This window comes from Sardina pilchardus, chromosome 11 (assembly GCF_963854185.1).
Source record: "Sardina pilchardus chromosome 11, fSarPil1.1, whole genome shotgun sequence".
Lineage (NCBI taxonomy): Eukaryota > Metazoa > Chordata > Actinopteri > Clupeiformes > Clupeidae > Sardina > Sardina pilchardus.
The window spans coordinates 21,123,954-21,139,726 of NC_085004.1; the positions used below are offsets into that span (position 1 = coordinate 21,123,954).

Consider the following 15,773-nt stretch of genomic DNA (forward strand, 5'->3'; position numbering starts at 1 on the left):
TGGTGACCTGATATCTCTTCCAGTCACATTGTTCCCAGTGCCGAGAAACCACGATGACCATCGTCTAGAGCAAACATAGACCGTGTTTTCAAAATCCCATGGCTGCTCTTGAGCAGTGTCAACACAGTGTAGTACAATAAGCTCTCCTCTCCTCTCACACCATGGCACGAGCTCTGTGAAGGTTATCGCTGAGCGTTGCATGAATGTTGTTTGCTTTGCTGATAGTAGGCCTGATGTGAAATCTGTTTGACATCTTTAAGCCCCATCAACCCAAGCCAAACCTGCCATATACTGTAGGCAAATTGAGAAATCAAATTCACCAAAAGATCCTGTTCTGCAACACCTGTGAATGTTCATTTCTATAATTGCAAAAACCTCCTGTAGGGCATGACATCAAAAATGAGATGAAGTGGAAGGTTGTGTAATCTATATAGCACTGGGAAATACAAGTATCATGTAACTTGATCCAGTGAAATTAATTTCATGTACAGTATGTATTTGAAATGCTAAATCAAATTGGGTGTGTAGATTTTTTAATTGACTGCACAATAAGGTGAAATGAAATGTTGTAGTAGTAAGAGTAACTAGACATGTAATTCCAAGGAAATTACGAGTGCATGAAAATGCAAAAATGATGAGGACTTTTATTTTGAAACAGTTGTGGGTAGAGGAAACAGTTGAGAGAGCTTAAGAGAGCCAGAAAGCCTAAGACAGAGAGTTGCTGCCAGGTGGCTTTGAACACCTGGCTTAAGATTCTAATTGCTTAACGACTTCATTGTGATGTCATAATCCAATGTTAAGTCTATGGGAGAAAAAATGTTTTAAAAAATTCATATAAAATAAACGATAAAGTTTTCGAAGATGAAAATTACATAGCTGAAGTCACCTAAGTAAGACCTACGCAGCGCAGTTTGAATGAAGTTTCTACGTCGAACGGTTGAAGCTGAATTGAACGCACAAAAAGAGTCTGAAGAAGAATAATAATAATATCGATAATAAGAATAAACAGCATAACAGTAGAGTGCATTTTCATGCACTCTAATAATGTCTGACATTGTTAATGCTGGCATCTGAAATGTCATCTTCAGTAATTGAAGGGTCTTTTAAGAAGCCATAGCCGCAATAGATCATGTGATCATCCATTCCTATTGACAGTGTAAATGTCTTGTTGTGAGAGACCTTGTGCAAATCATCCTTGAGTGAACCACAGCCAAAGGCTTTCCTGTATACCTGTGGCCATGCAGTTGAGAGAAAGGCAGAATGAGTTACACGTGACTGCAGTCACCTTATCTGAACCTGATTGTAGGTACACTGAATGCCACAAGCAACAGCATCTATTTACCTAGCTATTAATTTATCTATTAACCCAGACAAAAAATATTTTGCTTGGGCAAAACATTCAATCAATATATAGATTCTGTCTTTGTATGTGTGTGTGTGTGTGTGTGTGTGTGTGTGTGTGTGTGTGTGTGTGTGTGTGTGTGTGTGTGTGTGTGTGTGTGTGTGTGTGCTTTCTCTATCCTCACCAACTGAAGATAGATTTCAGGTTCCAGGTAATTCATCTTGCAATTTGTTATAAACATTGCTCTGTTTATGGCTTACAACAGAAATAGAGAAAATCATTTTTGTTAGGCGCCTTGCTCAAATTGAACAAACTTTAATTGTAATTGCAATACTGAAAAGCTGTGGGCCCTGTAAACTCCAGGCACTAGGTAGGACTCTATCGGGAAATGTGTAATGACATATGCTGCATGCTGCTATTGTAAACATTTATTATTAAAATAAAGTAGCCTTGCACTGTACTGTAGTTGCAAAGGCTTTGTCAAAGAAATGTGGCTCTATGGACAATCTTTTGTATTGCTGCTACAACTGAACTGAATTCAGACCAGCAGCTGTAGAAAGCATTGCATGATTTATTTTTTGTGCTACTGGCTGAAATTTGAAACATGTAAAAGTACAGTATATTATAATTGACAAAATGTGGCAATGGGATAAAAACATACAAATTGCCATAATTAAACGGAGATGAGTTTTAAGTCAGGCAGCAAAACAGTCCCTCCTGCTTAAATAAGCAGATCATTGGGAGATCAGCAAAAGACCTGTGAACACAGTCCGAAAGCCAGTGTCATCTAAGAGCCGGATGGTGAAATACAAAGTTGCCACTCCCAAGACTATCCACTAGGGGGTGGGGGTTGGGGTGAGTGGCTCAGAATGACTTGGCCAACAAAGCAATGAGCAGCATCAGAGAGAGAATCAAGGCTGGGGGAGTGTGGGCAAGTCGAGGGCCTGCATTGCCTGGGGGGGTGGGGTAACCGTAGTCTGTTCTGCAAGGGTTCTTCACCTCATCTAGTGAGATGGGAGTGTCGTCTGGCGGGGAGCTTGAACTGTCACGCACCTGTAGAGGACAGGAGAAATAGTAGTTCAAGCTTGAGCACTTACCTGATCAGAACATAAAAGACTGTATAACTTGACACCCAGTAATCTGATTTAACACTAGTGATGGTGGTTGTAAAGAGTGTGTTGTCAGAAGCTAAGCTGAAGTATGTCCACTTTATTTGATGCCATAGGGGGCTCATGATGTATCAACGTTTATGGCAACAGACTGGTTGTAACTACAGATTACACAAGAGCTATTACTATTACAGTAAAACACTATGTATGAAGAGAAGTGTGTGTGTGTGTGTGTGTTCATAAGATAAGTTAAGATAAGATAAGATCGTGCGTGCGTGCGTGCGTGCGTTCGTGCGTGCGTGCGTGCGTGCGTGTGTGTGTGTTTGTGTGTATGTGAAAAGAGTCGGAATGAGGTGAGGAGAGAGGGAGGGAGTCAAGTGGTGTCCTACCTCCTCCACCTTCTTAAATACTCTTAGCAGGTTTTCTCCAAGTGCAGCTTTCACATCGCTGTCTGTCCAGCCTCTTCTCAGCAGCTCCTCCACTATGGCGGGGTACTTAGACACGTCCTCCAGTCCCTCAGGAACCCTGTCACAGTGACAGCCATTTCAGTGAAAGTGTGTGCGAGTGTGATCGTCTGTTTGTCTTTCTGTCAGTGTGTGTGTGTGTGTGTGTGTGTGTGTGTGTGTGTGTGTGTGCGTGTGTGTGCGCCTGTGTGTGTGTGTTTGTGCCCAAGCTCTAGTCTGAGTCAATTTACAAGCTAGCCCCAAAGGACAGTGACAAGTAAGAGTGTAAGTGTGTGGACTGTAAACTCCATCATCACTTTTAAGCTGTTATCCTTTAAAAAACACTTTGCTATAGAGTATATTTAATGCCTGTCCAAGTTTACATATACGGAACATTCAATGTTGTTTTGAACTGCAGTGAATACACAGTAAACAATTCTTGGTCTTGACTTGCAGAGATAGGACAGTCGGCTCTTTTGCCACAAGCAAAAACACTTACCTTCCAACACCGTCATAGTCCCCTCCAAAACCAATGATAGAGCTGCCAGCCACATTTTTTATGTGGTCGAAATGGTCTGAGTATTGAGAAAGAAAAGAGCATAAGCCACTTGCTTACATCTTTTACTTCATGTGTGAGTTTAAGTTCATGGTGGGCACTCACTTGCAACATCGCTTATGTTAGCTGTTGGACTGCAGGTAACGTAATCATTGTAGAAGTTCACCATTACAATCCCCTGTTTTTCTGCCTGGAAAAGATTATTACAGTTACATCAGTCTTTACGCCATTAAATGTCTAATGAATTTGATGAATGTTGGAATGCTGAAATATCAAAACACAAATTCTGTTATGCTGATTTTAAACTAAGCGGCTTTCATTTTCTCTCCCATCTCCTTGTTGTTGTGACTGTCAGTATGACGTTAGCGCTTCACTCTCACCTTCAGCTGTGCTTTGTTCATATCTTGTTAGGTGCGTCAACAGGCCTTTTTCCCCCCCTCACTTCCATTGTGTCAAGGTTATCTCTCCTTGAAATACTTGAGTTATGAGTGACCTCATCTCTGGACTCACTTTTTTAAAATATAAAATTACTTTTGACTGATCATTCCATTAAAGCCGCTGTTAGCAAGACGTTTTTGATCATATTCGCTGACAGAACAACATAAATCAGCTGGTTTTAGGGAGGAAAACATGATTCTACCTCCACCTATAGCTATTTGTTTTGCAAAAATCCACCGCTCGCGATTCTTCTGGTCCAATAAGCGCAGGGCTGTATGATCGTTGGCAGATCTGACTGTGATTCTGACTGAATCACAGTTCGTGCACAACAAGCAACAAGTCCGATGGGAGGGTGCTCGGTGGTCGTGGGGAAGGGGCAAGAGAGTTGTATACATTCAAAATGTTGGTTAAATCCCCTCAATCTGTCAGACTTGCCAACAGCAGCTTTAAATGTAACTGTTTTCAAAATAAATGTTCTGTAGTCCGTTGTGTCTTACTCAGTGCCTTTCTCAGACAGCTGCTGCCTGACTGCAGTGTCGACACACCTGTTGATCACAGAGAAGTTCATCAGCTCCTTCACTTACCACCCTCTTGAGCACGCTGTCCGGAACATTCCTCTTATGTGGGCACACTGCGTAAGCAGAAGAGTGGCTGAAGATAACAGGGGCCGTGGAGATGTCCAGGACTTGATTCATGACCGCTTCTGAGACATGAGCCAAGTCTATCAGCATCCCAATACGGTTCATCTCCTTAATCAGTAACTTGTTGAGGGAAAGGAGACACAAGCAAAGATTTTTAGTTAGTGTAAATTCAATTTAGCCTCAGAATACCTATATAAACTTTCATAAAATGTGGAATTTGCTCTGTAGGACCGTCTGGCCAAGAGGCCATTGAAGCCCATTTCCAATAGACAATAGTTCGCCTACAAAATGGAACCAAAGCTGCCATCTTTACCCATATAAGGAGATTGAAGCTAACTACCTACCTAAACCCAGTTATTAAAGTCTATGTTGGGTCAGAGCTAACATGAACACATTGTCTCTTGTTGGAAAGAATATCAACTATTTATCATTATTATTATTATATGTTGTTGTTATTATTGTTGTATTGTGTTGTTGTCTAGAACAATAATGAAGTCCTCAAAAAAAAGAGGAAGTCCAACTACCACAACCATTCACAGGAAAAGACAGTGACACAATCTCTGTTCTCCTTCCTTGACCTTCTATTGTCACTTTTGCAGGGCTTGGTTCTGCATGTGAAACCAGACACTCTGTCTCTTTGGGTTGTGTTGCATCATGTCTCTTCTCTCTGACAGACTTGGCAGCTGATCAAGAATGATCATGACCAGCTGGTTCCCTCAGAGTGGGTGTCATAAAGTTTCATCTCTGCTCTGCTGCACGGTGGAGAGCTCACCTTGCCGAATGGAGACAGGCCATTGTGCTCCACAGGGTCATCTCCGGTGTCCACCAGCCAGTTGTCAGCCCTGTGCAAAAAGGAAGATAAATAAATGAATGAACGAATGGCATCGCGTATAGCATCGAAGGTACTTTTAGGAGTGTTATGTGTATGATCTACTCTGCGACCCTGCCTATCTCTTCATGCTTATCACTGACGCTTGGAATCTCCCTGGCTTGCCCACGGTGGAAAAATTTAGTTTCAGTTCAGTTTTAGGAGATACTTAATCTATTGTGTCAAGTCCCTGAGGGGTTGGGAGAGTATTTGTACATTCCTTGTAATTGAACTCTCTTCCCAGTAAATGGTATTTTGATAATTGCGATCCACGCTCCAACTTCCTCATATATATTTGTTTTACCTACACACTGTAACTACCTTCTCAACAATACCTTTTGAATGCATTCATATAAATAAATTAATCTGTGTGAATGTATGCAATATTGTTATGGAAATGTGAGCCATGTACAAAATTCCTGTTTGCTTTTCACTTAATTTCGTCCTACAAAACGGACCACCCTGTGGTGTTAGACGTGTGCAGAGCCCCCAAAGTATCATAGTGGGAAGTAATCCCACACATTTACATTCCTTCGTAATAGTTTTGTGTTTCCTTGCGAAGTCAAAAGTATAATAAGGGAATGCAAAACTATTGCAGGAGAATGTCAACACGTTGTGAGCGAATGCAAAAGTAGCTTGGGAAACCTCCGGGGACTCTGGAGACCCAGATTCCCAGATTCCCAGATTCCCAGATTCGTTAACAAATCTGGGAAACCCGGCCCTGATCAGTGACATAGAAGTGGAGAGGTGGGAGCGGGTGGCACCCACCAGGGCGTGTTGCAGCTGTGGGTGAGGGTGAGGTAGCGGGCCCCCAGCTGATACATGGTGCGGAGAGTTCCCAGGCTGCTGTCGATCGAGTGCCCTCCTTCAATGCCAATCAGACTGGCTGTCTTACTCTGATTGAAGGCTGTCATGATGTCTGTGGAGTGGTGGAGCATTGCGTTAATATGTGACATTTGTCTAAGACTAAGCACAAAAAGAATCACAAGTTTTACTTGTTATCCTTTGGTGAAGAAGTTATTCTGTTTCTGTAAAAGCTGTGTCTAGAAATCCAGAATGGCATCGAAAAGCAGCATCATTGTGTGCATGACTTATATAACCTTATATTCACATTCGCTCTTCTCAAAAAATATGAATCACTTTTGGAGCTGAACTGGAATCATTGCAGCTTTTACGTAACATTGACAGAGTAAGTTGACTGGTTGGTGAGACAAAGGTAAAGGTGGTCTTGCCTTGAAGTCAAGGTGAAGTATATCCATGGAGCTTTCATATTCACACTGAAAAGTTCAGGCCTCGAGGTATGCATAGCAATAATCGTATAAGCAATAATATGATCTTATAGAAATGTATATCAGCTCTATCACTCACCTTTACTACTAGTGGCAAACATGAAGTCGTCGGGGTATTTGCTGCACATTCTGTGGACGATATCAATTTGTTCCAGTGTTTGTCGAACAGCATCTTTGTATTGTGTCTCACAGGGTACATAGGCAGCCCAGAACTGAAAGAGAGATTATGGAATGTAACATACCGACACAGATATGAAATTTGAGATATAAGAGAGTATAACAGTATGCACTCTACACTTCATTTGTGTGTGTGGTGATGAGTGTGTTTAATGTAGCTTATAGGTGAACAGGAAGATCTGCTTTATTCCATTTCATCTCTTTATTTTATCTTTGTTCTCCAGGGCCCAGGGCTTCGGCTGGTTTTAGGGTCCCAAGGAGGGAGAGGACCCTTGAAAAGACTGGAATAAAGTGTATTTGCTGAATAACTAGATTGATTGACTGGCTGACTGAATTTTGTGTACAAAAAATAGTGAAGACTGTCTAAGGCAAAATTTGTATAGTCCGCCTGCAGGACGATAGGTAGGCTATGCACTTTTTGTTGTTGACAAATTGATGAATATGTTTTCTTGAGCTGCTTGTGTTTTGTCTATTTGCAAGTGTTTTGTCAGCTACCATGTGTTGTCATAAATCGCAGGTAATTTGCACTCGTCGACCACAGTACTGAGTCGCTCTGATGAGAAGTCGCTTTGGCTAAATTAAATGTAAATATTTGAATAAATGTAAATGTGTTATATACTGCACTTTGTAGGCTACAGATTTGTTTACAGAGTGGAAGATGTCAGTGGACTAGTCCAGCCTATTCCACACAAATACATAGGAAGGCTGTGGTTCTATGTCTGCGGTAGTCTACTTTCATTTGAATGTTGTGCATGCGGTCACATAGTCTCTGCATGTAGTCACGTAGCTGTAAGTTAGAGGAATTAGAGGAATAGTGACACAATATTCTGTCTCGCTCTCTCACACACACACATGCACAAATAGGAGGGCTGTGGTTCAATAATGGTTTATATAGTCTGTGCATGTTGTCACGTAGGTCTGACAGGTAGTTTCATGTCCGCTACTGTCAAGGGTTTCAGCTTTGTGTGTACTTTAATTTTTCTGCCCTCAGTAAATGTCTGCTGAGGTGAGTTCAACAGGCGTCACCTTTACATTATTCAAAACTGCTAGCCTATAGTTGCTCAGGAGCTACTCTATTGATTTTGTTTATGTGAAGAGATCAAACTCCCAATAGACTTGCTTAAAATTGGGTTAAAATTGTTGAATTTCAGTATAGGCTTTTACAGCCAGTATTGTAATTAAGGGATAATGTATCCCTTCATTAGTCATTATTGGAGAATACTGTAAGTCCCGACACGGTAGGACCCCGACGCGAAAGTCAAGGGGTCTTACTTCGTCCTGAGGGGACTTATTTTCCGATAATGACCAACGGACAATACATTTTCCCGCTTATTACATGGCCAAAACGAGTCGAGAAACTTCACACAATGGGTCTTCTGAAAAATAATTTGTTACCATTTAGTGGCTTCTGCTGAGAAAACAAAAAGTTTGCCACACAAATAGCACTCAACTTACATAACTGTAAAGGTTGGAGGAGATAGTGGAGGAGATAACTTGCAAAACAAAATTGCTTGCACACAATTTAAGATGTGTTTTTGGGATCACAGTAACAACTTCTATTATGTAGGCCTGCCCTACAGTGTTTATTTTTTAGCAAAATTTCACAAAATCCAAGCAACAAATGAGATTTATCTGCAAATACAGCTGTCTCAGACAATCTACTGAGCCAACTAGCCTACTCATAGAATGATATGAAAGACATAAATCAGAGGCACAAAATCCATTTTCCTTGACTGCTGTCTGCTATACAAAATGATCAGACCTCTGAACGTTGGGAAGGCCCATTCAAGTGAATTCTACAGCATGACTATAGATAAACCACATTTTCTAGCAGCACCCCTGTGAGGATACAACAAGCAATTAGCAAAACAGTGAATTTAGTATGTGTTTTTTTCATTCAGAAGAGTTTGTGTGTGTGTGTGTGTGTGTGTGTGTGTGTGTGTGTGTGTGTGTGTGTGTGTGTGTGTGTGTGTGTGTGTGTGTGTGTGTGTGTGTGTGTGTGTGTGTGTGTGTCTTTGAGCACCTGTGCAGCCAGTCGTCCTTCCTTGATTTTGTTGATGTTGGTGTGTGTGCCCTCCAGGGTCTTCAGGTCTACTTTGTTCAGCTGGTTGTTGAATCGTTTCCTCATCTGCCAGGGAAGGTCATTGTGACTGTAGCAACAAGAAGTCAAAGTTCATGCAACTGACTTGCCACAGCAGAAGCAACATAAACATGGTTTAGCCATTGACAGGTTGCACAGGTAGTCTGTAAAATCAGACTGCTATTGTCAGGGTTTCAATAGCTCATCTATGTTGTTCACGCACTGTATGCTTTTGCAGTCTATCAATTGGATACTTTCCTCCATGTGTTTCTTCCTATTTGATCTAATATAACACCAAATTCAGGACCACCAGAGAATATCTGTCTATCTAAGTCTGCTGGTTTGTAAATGAAATGAAATAACGCATCAAGGTTACTTGTGTCAGTTTCAATCCTTTCCTACCCGTCTATGAGTGGAGTCTCGGCCATCAGTCGAAGAGCGCGCTCCCTGAGGGTCTCAGCCCCAGCGACGCTGAGCCCAAGGGCCAACCCAAGAGCCACGACAAACACACAGCTTAGTCCTCTGGCCAGCATACTTCAAACACTAGCTATACTGTGTCCTTAGAATCACTTCAGGTACACAGGCCTATACGGACTTACACAGATATTAATTCTCTTCTTTTTAGTCTATAGATTCCAATCTGATCTTGGCTGGTCACCTCTGCGTCTGTTTGTCTCAAGAGTGAATGCCCAAAGACCATCAGCCACAAAAATCATAGGCTGTGCTAGGGTTAATGTATAATCCAGTGTTGTGGAATCTTTAGAGCAATACAGCTGAATTATATTGTCGAAATCTGCTGTTCCAAATGTTTAAGCTCAATAAAAGATAACTCCAAAGCTTTATTTTTGTGTAAAACGGCACGCTGGTTAATGAATGTCAGGTGGAGGAAGCCAGCCCTGGGTGAGATGAGATTATTAGTACAAGTACAAAGACAACAAAATGCAGTTTGTGTCAATCCAGAAGCGCAAAAAGCAGAGATGTGTGATTTGATGCGATTTGGGGTGGAGCCAGCCTTTGCCAGAGTGCGGGGGTATAGTTTGGTGGTTGTCACCGGAATGCAGAGCTATAGAGTTTGATGGGGGGACAGCTTCTGCAATAGTAAATGTTTGGTAGCTTGATGGTTGTCACCGGAGCGCAGAGCTAGAGTTCAGTAGGGTGACAGCTTCTGCAATAGTACTAAATGTGTTAGTCAGCTGGTGACCAAACATTTTCTGGCAAAGGCTGGCTCCAGAGAGAAAGTCATAATTCTCTGGAACTGACACCACAGCCTGTGTTGTACATTTGGTGATTATTTTTTTGGTTACACTTTTACTTGAAGGTATCTATGGACTGACATGTCATGAACATGTCAAAAACATTTGAAAAACAATCTTCATATGTCTTCCTACTGATGAAGGCCTAAATGAATGAAACTTCACCTCATCAATAAGTTGGTTGATCCGTTGAGTGAGCAGTGTTGCATTTTCTTTCTCTTGCACTCAAGTTGCACTTAAGTTGTTCTAGTTGCATTTGCAGTATCACTGCGGTATTATTATTAAACTTTTAACAGTTCAATATTACTGAGAACATGTCTGTCTTTCTACCTACAAAGTATAGGTAGAGGTGGCGTCTGCGCCTTTTGTCAAATGTTTTTGTTATGCCCTGTGCGCAACTCCAAGAAAAGTTTCAGTCAAGTCGTAGAAAGGATTTGTACAGAAACTGTATTCAAAAGAGCAGCAAAAACATTACAGGCTCTGAGTGACAAACATAAAAAGCAAACGTTTCGGGCCTAGGCCACCATCAGTGTCTCATTGACACAGATGATGGGCTAGGCCTGAAATGTTTGTTTTTTTTGTTTGTCAGAACCTATTTTGAGACACTGACGATGGGCTATGCCCGAAACGTGTGTCTTTTTTATTTTGACAGAGCCCATTTTGAGACACTGATGAATGATGGGCTAGGCCCAAAACCTTTGTCTTTTTTGTTTGTCAGAGCCTATAATGTTTTTGCAGCTTTTTTGAATACAGTTTTTGTATAAATCCCAGCCCCTGAGTCTCTACCTTTCTACGACGTAGTATGAACAGGCTGGGAATGATACTTTTCAAGATAATAATGCTCAAACATGGCCCCCAGGCCTTTATGAGAGTGTAAAAATGATACAAAGTCAAGAGTGAAAAATATGAAAACATTGGAATTTTACAGATCTTAGTTTTTTCTGGGTTGTGTGATTCACCTCACTGTGTGTTCACTGTGTGCTGTGTGTTCACTAATTCGGTTAAATTGGGTTAAATGCAGAGAACTGAATTTCCCTCACGGGATCAAAAAAGTATATATTCTATTCTATTCTATTCTATTCTTGCCTATAGGTAGACAAACTCTGAGCAAAATCTGACATGGTGCAGAACCATTTTCCTGGATTTTATCTGATTCGAAACAGAATGGCCCTAAGGCCATTGGAGGTCTCATGGCACTCATCACAAAGAGTACGGGGTTTTCTGGTTTCCTGGCTTAAATTCCTAACTGGCTCGTTCAATCTGGCCCCATAATCACCCAATCATTCATTCAGTCATTCGTTCATTCATTCATTCATTCACTCCCTCACTCTCCACCTAAAGCTGGTGTGTGGTGAGTGTTCTGGTGCATAATGACTTCTGGGCTACAAGTGGGTGTTACACATTGGTGGTGGTTAGTGAGGGCTTTGGCCTTGATGAAGCACTATGACTAGGCTATATAAATACAAGTTGTTGTTAATGTTGTTATGAAATCACTGCTCTCTCACTTTGAATGAATAGAATGTTCATGCCAGTCACATATCGCCACTCATCATGACTCATGGAATTCCCTCTCATCTAATCAGAGATTAATAAATGTCTCAACTGGATCTAGCAGTTCTATAATTGACCATATACTGTCTCTTTTTGGTCAGTCCTCCTTTATTACCACTGTGTTAAGTGCTAAACCAAGTGTTATCTCATCTCAAATTACATCAGGAAGATCTTATCTCTGAGGACAAGATGTTTTTCCATGACCAGTCATTTCTGTCCAGAGAAACTTAAATATTTCCATGGATTAGTTGATGTTTACAAGATTCCTACTTAACTTTATTTCTTATTGGTACAAACTCTACGTTGGTAATGATTGATAGCACAGGCTATCCTAACATTAAGTCTGTCAGCATGCAGTGTTACTTTAAAAATCTATCGCACTATAGATTGCTAAATGCATGTTCTAAAATGTATTTTGTAACGTATCCTGATAGATTACTCAAAGTAACACTCTCAGTCTCCGCTCTAATTCATCCCAAAGGTTCTATTGGGTTGAGGTCAGGACTAGCAGGCTTGTCAAGTTCATCCACACCAAACTCTGTCATCCATTTCTTTATAGACCTTGCTTTTTGCACTGATGGTGGACAGCGATGTTGCAACAGGAAGGGGCCATCCCCGAGCTGGGCTTGGTGTTTTTTTTTCAGTTAGCCTATTAGTTGGTTTGATTGCATTGAGCTCAACGAGCTAACGAGCGCAACAGGCTGGGAAAATCTCTAGGTATGGTGAAGGGTATGTGATGATGTGGGGCTATTTTAATTCCGAAGGCCAAGGGGACCTTATCAGGATGCATATATCCTGGATCTTTGAAATAGCTGGCCTTTAAAAATAAAAACGTATAAGAATGAGAATTTAACACAGGGGTCAAATACTTATTCTGTCCTATTTCAAGGAAGAACATTTATTTATTTACAATACATTCTTCATTCACAAAGGAAATTGGTGTCCTTAAAGGTTGGAGAGGAAAAGAGAAAGGAGTCGTCTGAGAGATACATAGGGTACATGCTGTGGTTAAAAAAATATTTGACTTTGAGTTTGAAAAGGCATGGACTACTGTACGTGTTCCCATGATCTGAAATGTAATTTTATCGTAAGCGTTTTCTGATTTTTTTAATTTAAAATACATAATCCACTGTCTGCATGATGTGGCTACTACATTTTCGTAGGGGGTGGTTCTGTGTGAGTAAACATGGAAGTGAAACTATGTGCGCGTGTTGTGTTGAAGGGCATACATTTTTAGCTGATTCATTTGATTTGTGGCTTTGGCCTCCAACTTCTTATGAAGAAGAGTACTGTGATAAAGCAACACAATGCAGTGTTTTTTTTATGTGGTGTGCCATTTTACGTAGACTTCATGTGGAGTTATTTGGAAATATTTGGTTTAGAAGGGATTTCCCCCTATACAGTAATTGCACAATGGCTCTGATTCAATGTACAACAGCAATAGCCTGGAGACAGACGCTCTTCTTCGCTGAGAGTCGGGCCTAGATCCATTGGCAAACGTTCATTTCCTGGTTTGTGGACGCTTGTCTGAAGTTTGAATTCATTGGCGTTCAATCACTAACATTTCGTAATGACTTATGATAACCACGGGCAACACAACAATAATGATAGGCTTGAAACTTAAATGTAATCGCTCTTTGGAATGGCCTCTGTTTGCTGATTGGTCGGAGATACATTTGTCGGAGTAAACAAAGCTTGATCAAGTTATACCAGACGGAGTATGAAGACAAATGAAATTGAGCAAAAGTCAACTTTGAGGATGAATTGTTTTGGCTTGCTCTCTTGCTGTTTAATATGGCCTATCCCATCCATGAACAGGTGCCATAATAACAAACGTCATCAGTCTTAGTAGTGCTAGTAAAATGTACTTCCCTAAACGAGGGTTGCCACATAACAAATCTTACAAGTGTTGTAAGCCATGTAATTTGTCATTGTACAAATTTCTGAAGCATACAATTTCCACTTGGCGGTTATGTTTACGCTTGGCGTAGGTCTGTGCTATCTGAGTGTTTTTCTAGTTCAATTATGGGCCCAACCCGTGGAGCAGGGGTTTGATTGACATACTGAAGGCTCTCTTGAAATCCCATGGAAGAAACGTCATGGAACAGTTTCATGAAATTAATTATGGCTTAACTTGACAAGCCGTGATTTGTTTTTACACTAGCAGTATAGGGGGGGGGGGATAAATGGCCTAAAAATTAAAAAATTGGAAAATGATTACGCCCACTTTAGGGATGGTGCATTGGGTCATTTGGGAGATATTTTGTATTGGAAGTTGGTACCTATCATGAAATAAACCCCCCACCCCACCCAAAAAACTAAATCGGACATGGGGTTTTCCTCCTTTTCCCACCCTTTGATCATTAAAAATAAAATAAAATGCTCTCATGGCCTACTTAGGCAAGAGGAGTGACCGAACCACACTGGAGTATGCCAAATTCCAAGAAAGTCTTGAAAGACTAAGAAAAATATGAAGTGCTACTTAAGACCAACAAGTTCAAGTTCTTTCCGGGCCAATGTCACTGAATAAAAATTAATTAACTGTTTTGTATTTGAAATAAAAAGCAAATTTCCTAATGAGTTTCCTAATGAGTCTTTTAGTATTGAATAGTGACTGTAAGAATAGTGAATGCATACAAAGGGTGGAACAGCCCCCCAAAAATGCTCTTTTTGTGTTCTTTTTTCAATTTTAAAGAGGAATGGGGGATTATTTTCAAGATAGAGTCACTTTGAGGTGTAACAGTTCTTCTTTTGATAGTGTTTATTACAGTAAATATCAAATGGGTTTGAAAGCATTTATTTAACAGTATATAAGCAAACAGTAAGAATAGCTCATACATACCAGGCGGAATGTGCAGAAAATGCCACTTTTTGGGTTCTTATTTTCATTTTCATGGGGTGGGGGGTCATTTTCAAGATAAAGAGTTACTTTTGGTGTCAAAGTTCTTGTATTGATAGTGTTAATCAAGTCCCAAATGGGTGTGTTGAAATTTTGAACTTGATGATTATCCCCTCCCCCTAAGCAGTAGAACATTTCTGCATGTTGTTCTGCTTTTTGAGATCATGGGGTTTCAAACATTTTGTTGCCTGTGATCTCCTGTTATTTATTGTTTATTGTTGTTGTTTAATACTGGGAACAGTATGGATCTGTCTGTATGACTGAACACCGTGGCTCCACTCTCTTCTTGGCAAGAGTACTTCCTGGAGACAACTATCTACTGGAGGTGTCTGGCAATTACATTTGAATCTGAATGATTACTTAAACTACGCCTCTGCATCTAAAACAGACAGTCACACACAGACACACACGCATACTGATACAAGCACAGAGAGAGAAACACACACACACACACACACACACACACACACACACACACACACACACACACACACGCACACACACACACACACACACACACACACACACACACACACACACACACACACACACACACAGCCATCACTGCGCTGTCTGTGATAAAAGATGTGATCACAAGATAGGCCCATTTACCATTCAATCATTTCCCTCATCTGTTGAAGTAATCATACACCACAATATCTTTGTCTTACAGTTTTTTACGATTGTTTACACACTAAAATATTTTTTTTCACACAATTAGCAAAATTTTACTCCAAGGAGCAAAACACCTCCACAGATTTGCACAACATTACACACAATGTCTGCTTCACCCTTTTTGCAAAACATTACACACAGTGATTTGTAAAACTCTACACACATGTCCACACCTTAGACACAGATAAGGATTGTGAGGTTACTTCCTTGTCGTTACAAAGCCCCAGATTGCCAATGACTACACTAATGAACGAATTGGATAATCACATCCACCAGGTGTGTAAGCACACATGTGCAAAATTGAAAACGCAGCACTCAGGTGTGCTATACAGTCTTGTTGTTTTTGCAGTAGTTGCTCTTCAGAGTCAAAGTGTATGTACTTTATGCAGTAGTTTTTGTTTGTCTACAGATTTCATTTGTTCAATTGATTTCATTGTTGGTTGATTACTGTA

General features: G+C 40.7%; 1 protein-coding gene across 1 annotated transcript; it reads right to left on the reverse strand.

Moving 5' to 3' along the window:
• Positions 1 to 1,848: 1,848 nt before the first annotated feature.
• Positions 1,849 to 9,621, reverse strand: dpep1 (dipeptidase 1). Its single transcript, XM_062549215.1, has 10 exons — positions 9,346 to 9,621; positions 8,887 to 9,013; positions 6,766 to 6,898; positions 6,166 to 6,316; positions 5,302 to 5,371; positions 4,473 to 4,649; positions 3,556 to 3,640; positions 3,394 to 3,469; positions 2,841 to 2,976; positions 1,849 to 2,395 (listed from the first exon to the last, which is right to left on the reverse strand). Exons 1-10 carry the CDS (start codon positions 9,474 to 9,476, stop codon positions 2,207 to 2,209), a joined length of 1,275 nt encoding a protein of 424 aa, XP_062405199.1. The 5' UTR covers positions 9,477 to 9,621; the 3' UTR covers positions 1,849 to 2,206.
• Positions 9,622 to 15,773: the final 6,152 nt, after the last annotated feature.

Coding starts and splice junctions, on each gene's coding strand:
- dpep1 (XM_062549215.1), bottom strand. CDS start 9,476: ATGCTGGCCAGAGGACTAAGCTGTGTGTTTGTCGTGGCTCTTGGGTTG. Junction 3,470..3,555: donor TAACATAAGCGATGTTGCAA/GTGAGTGCCCAC, acceptor CTCAATACTCAG/ACCATTTCGACCACATAAAA. Junction 2,396..2,840: donor TATTTAAGAAGGTGGAGGAG/GTAGGACACCAC, acceptor TGTCCTCTACAG/GTGCGTGACAGTTCAAGCTC.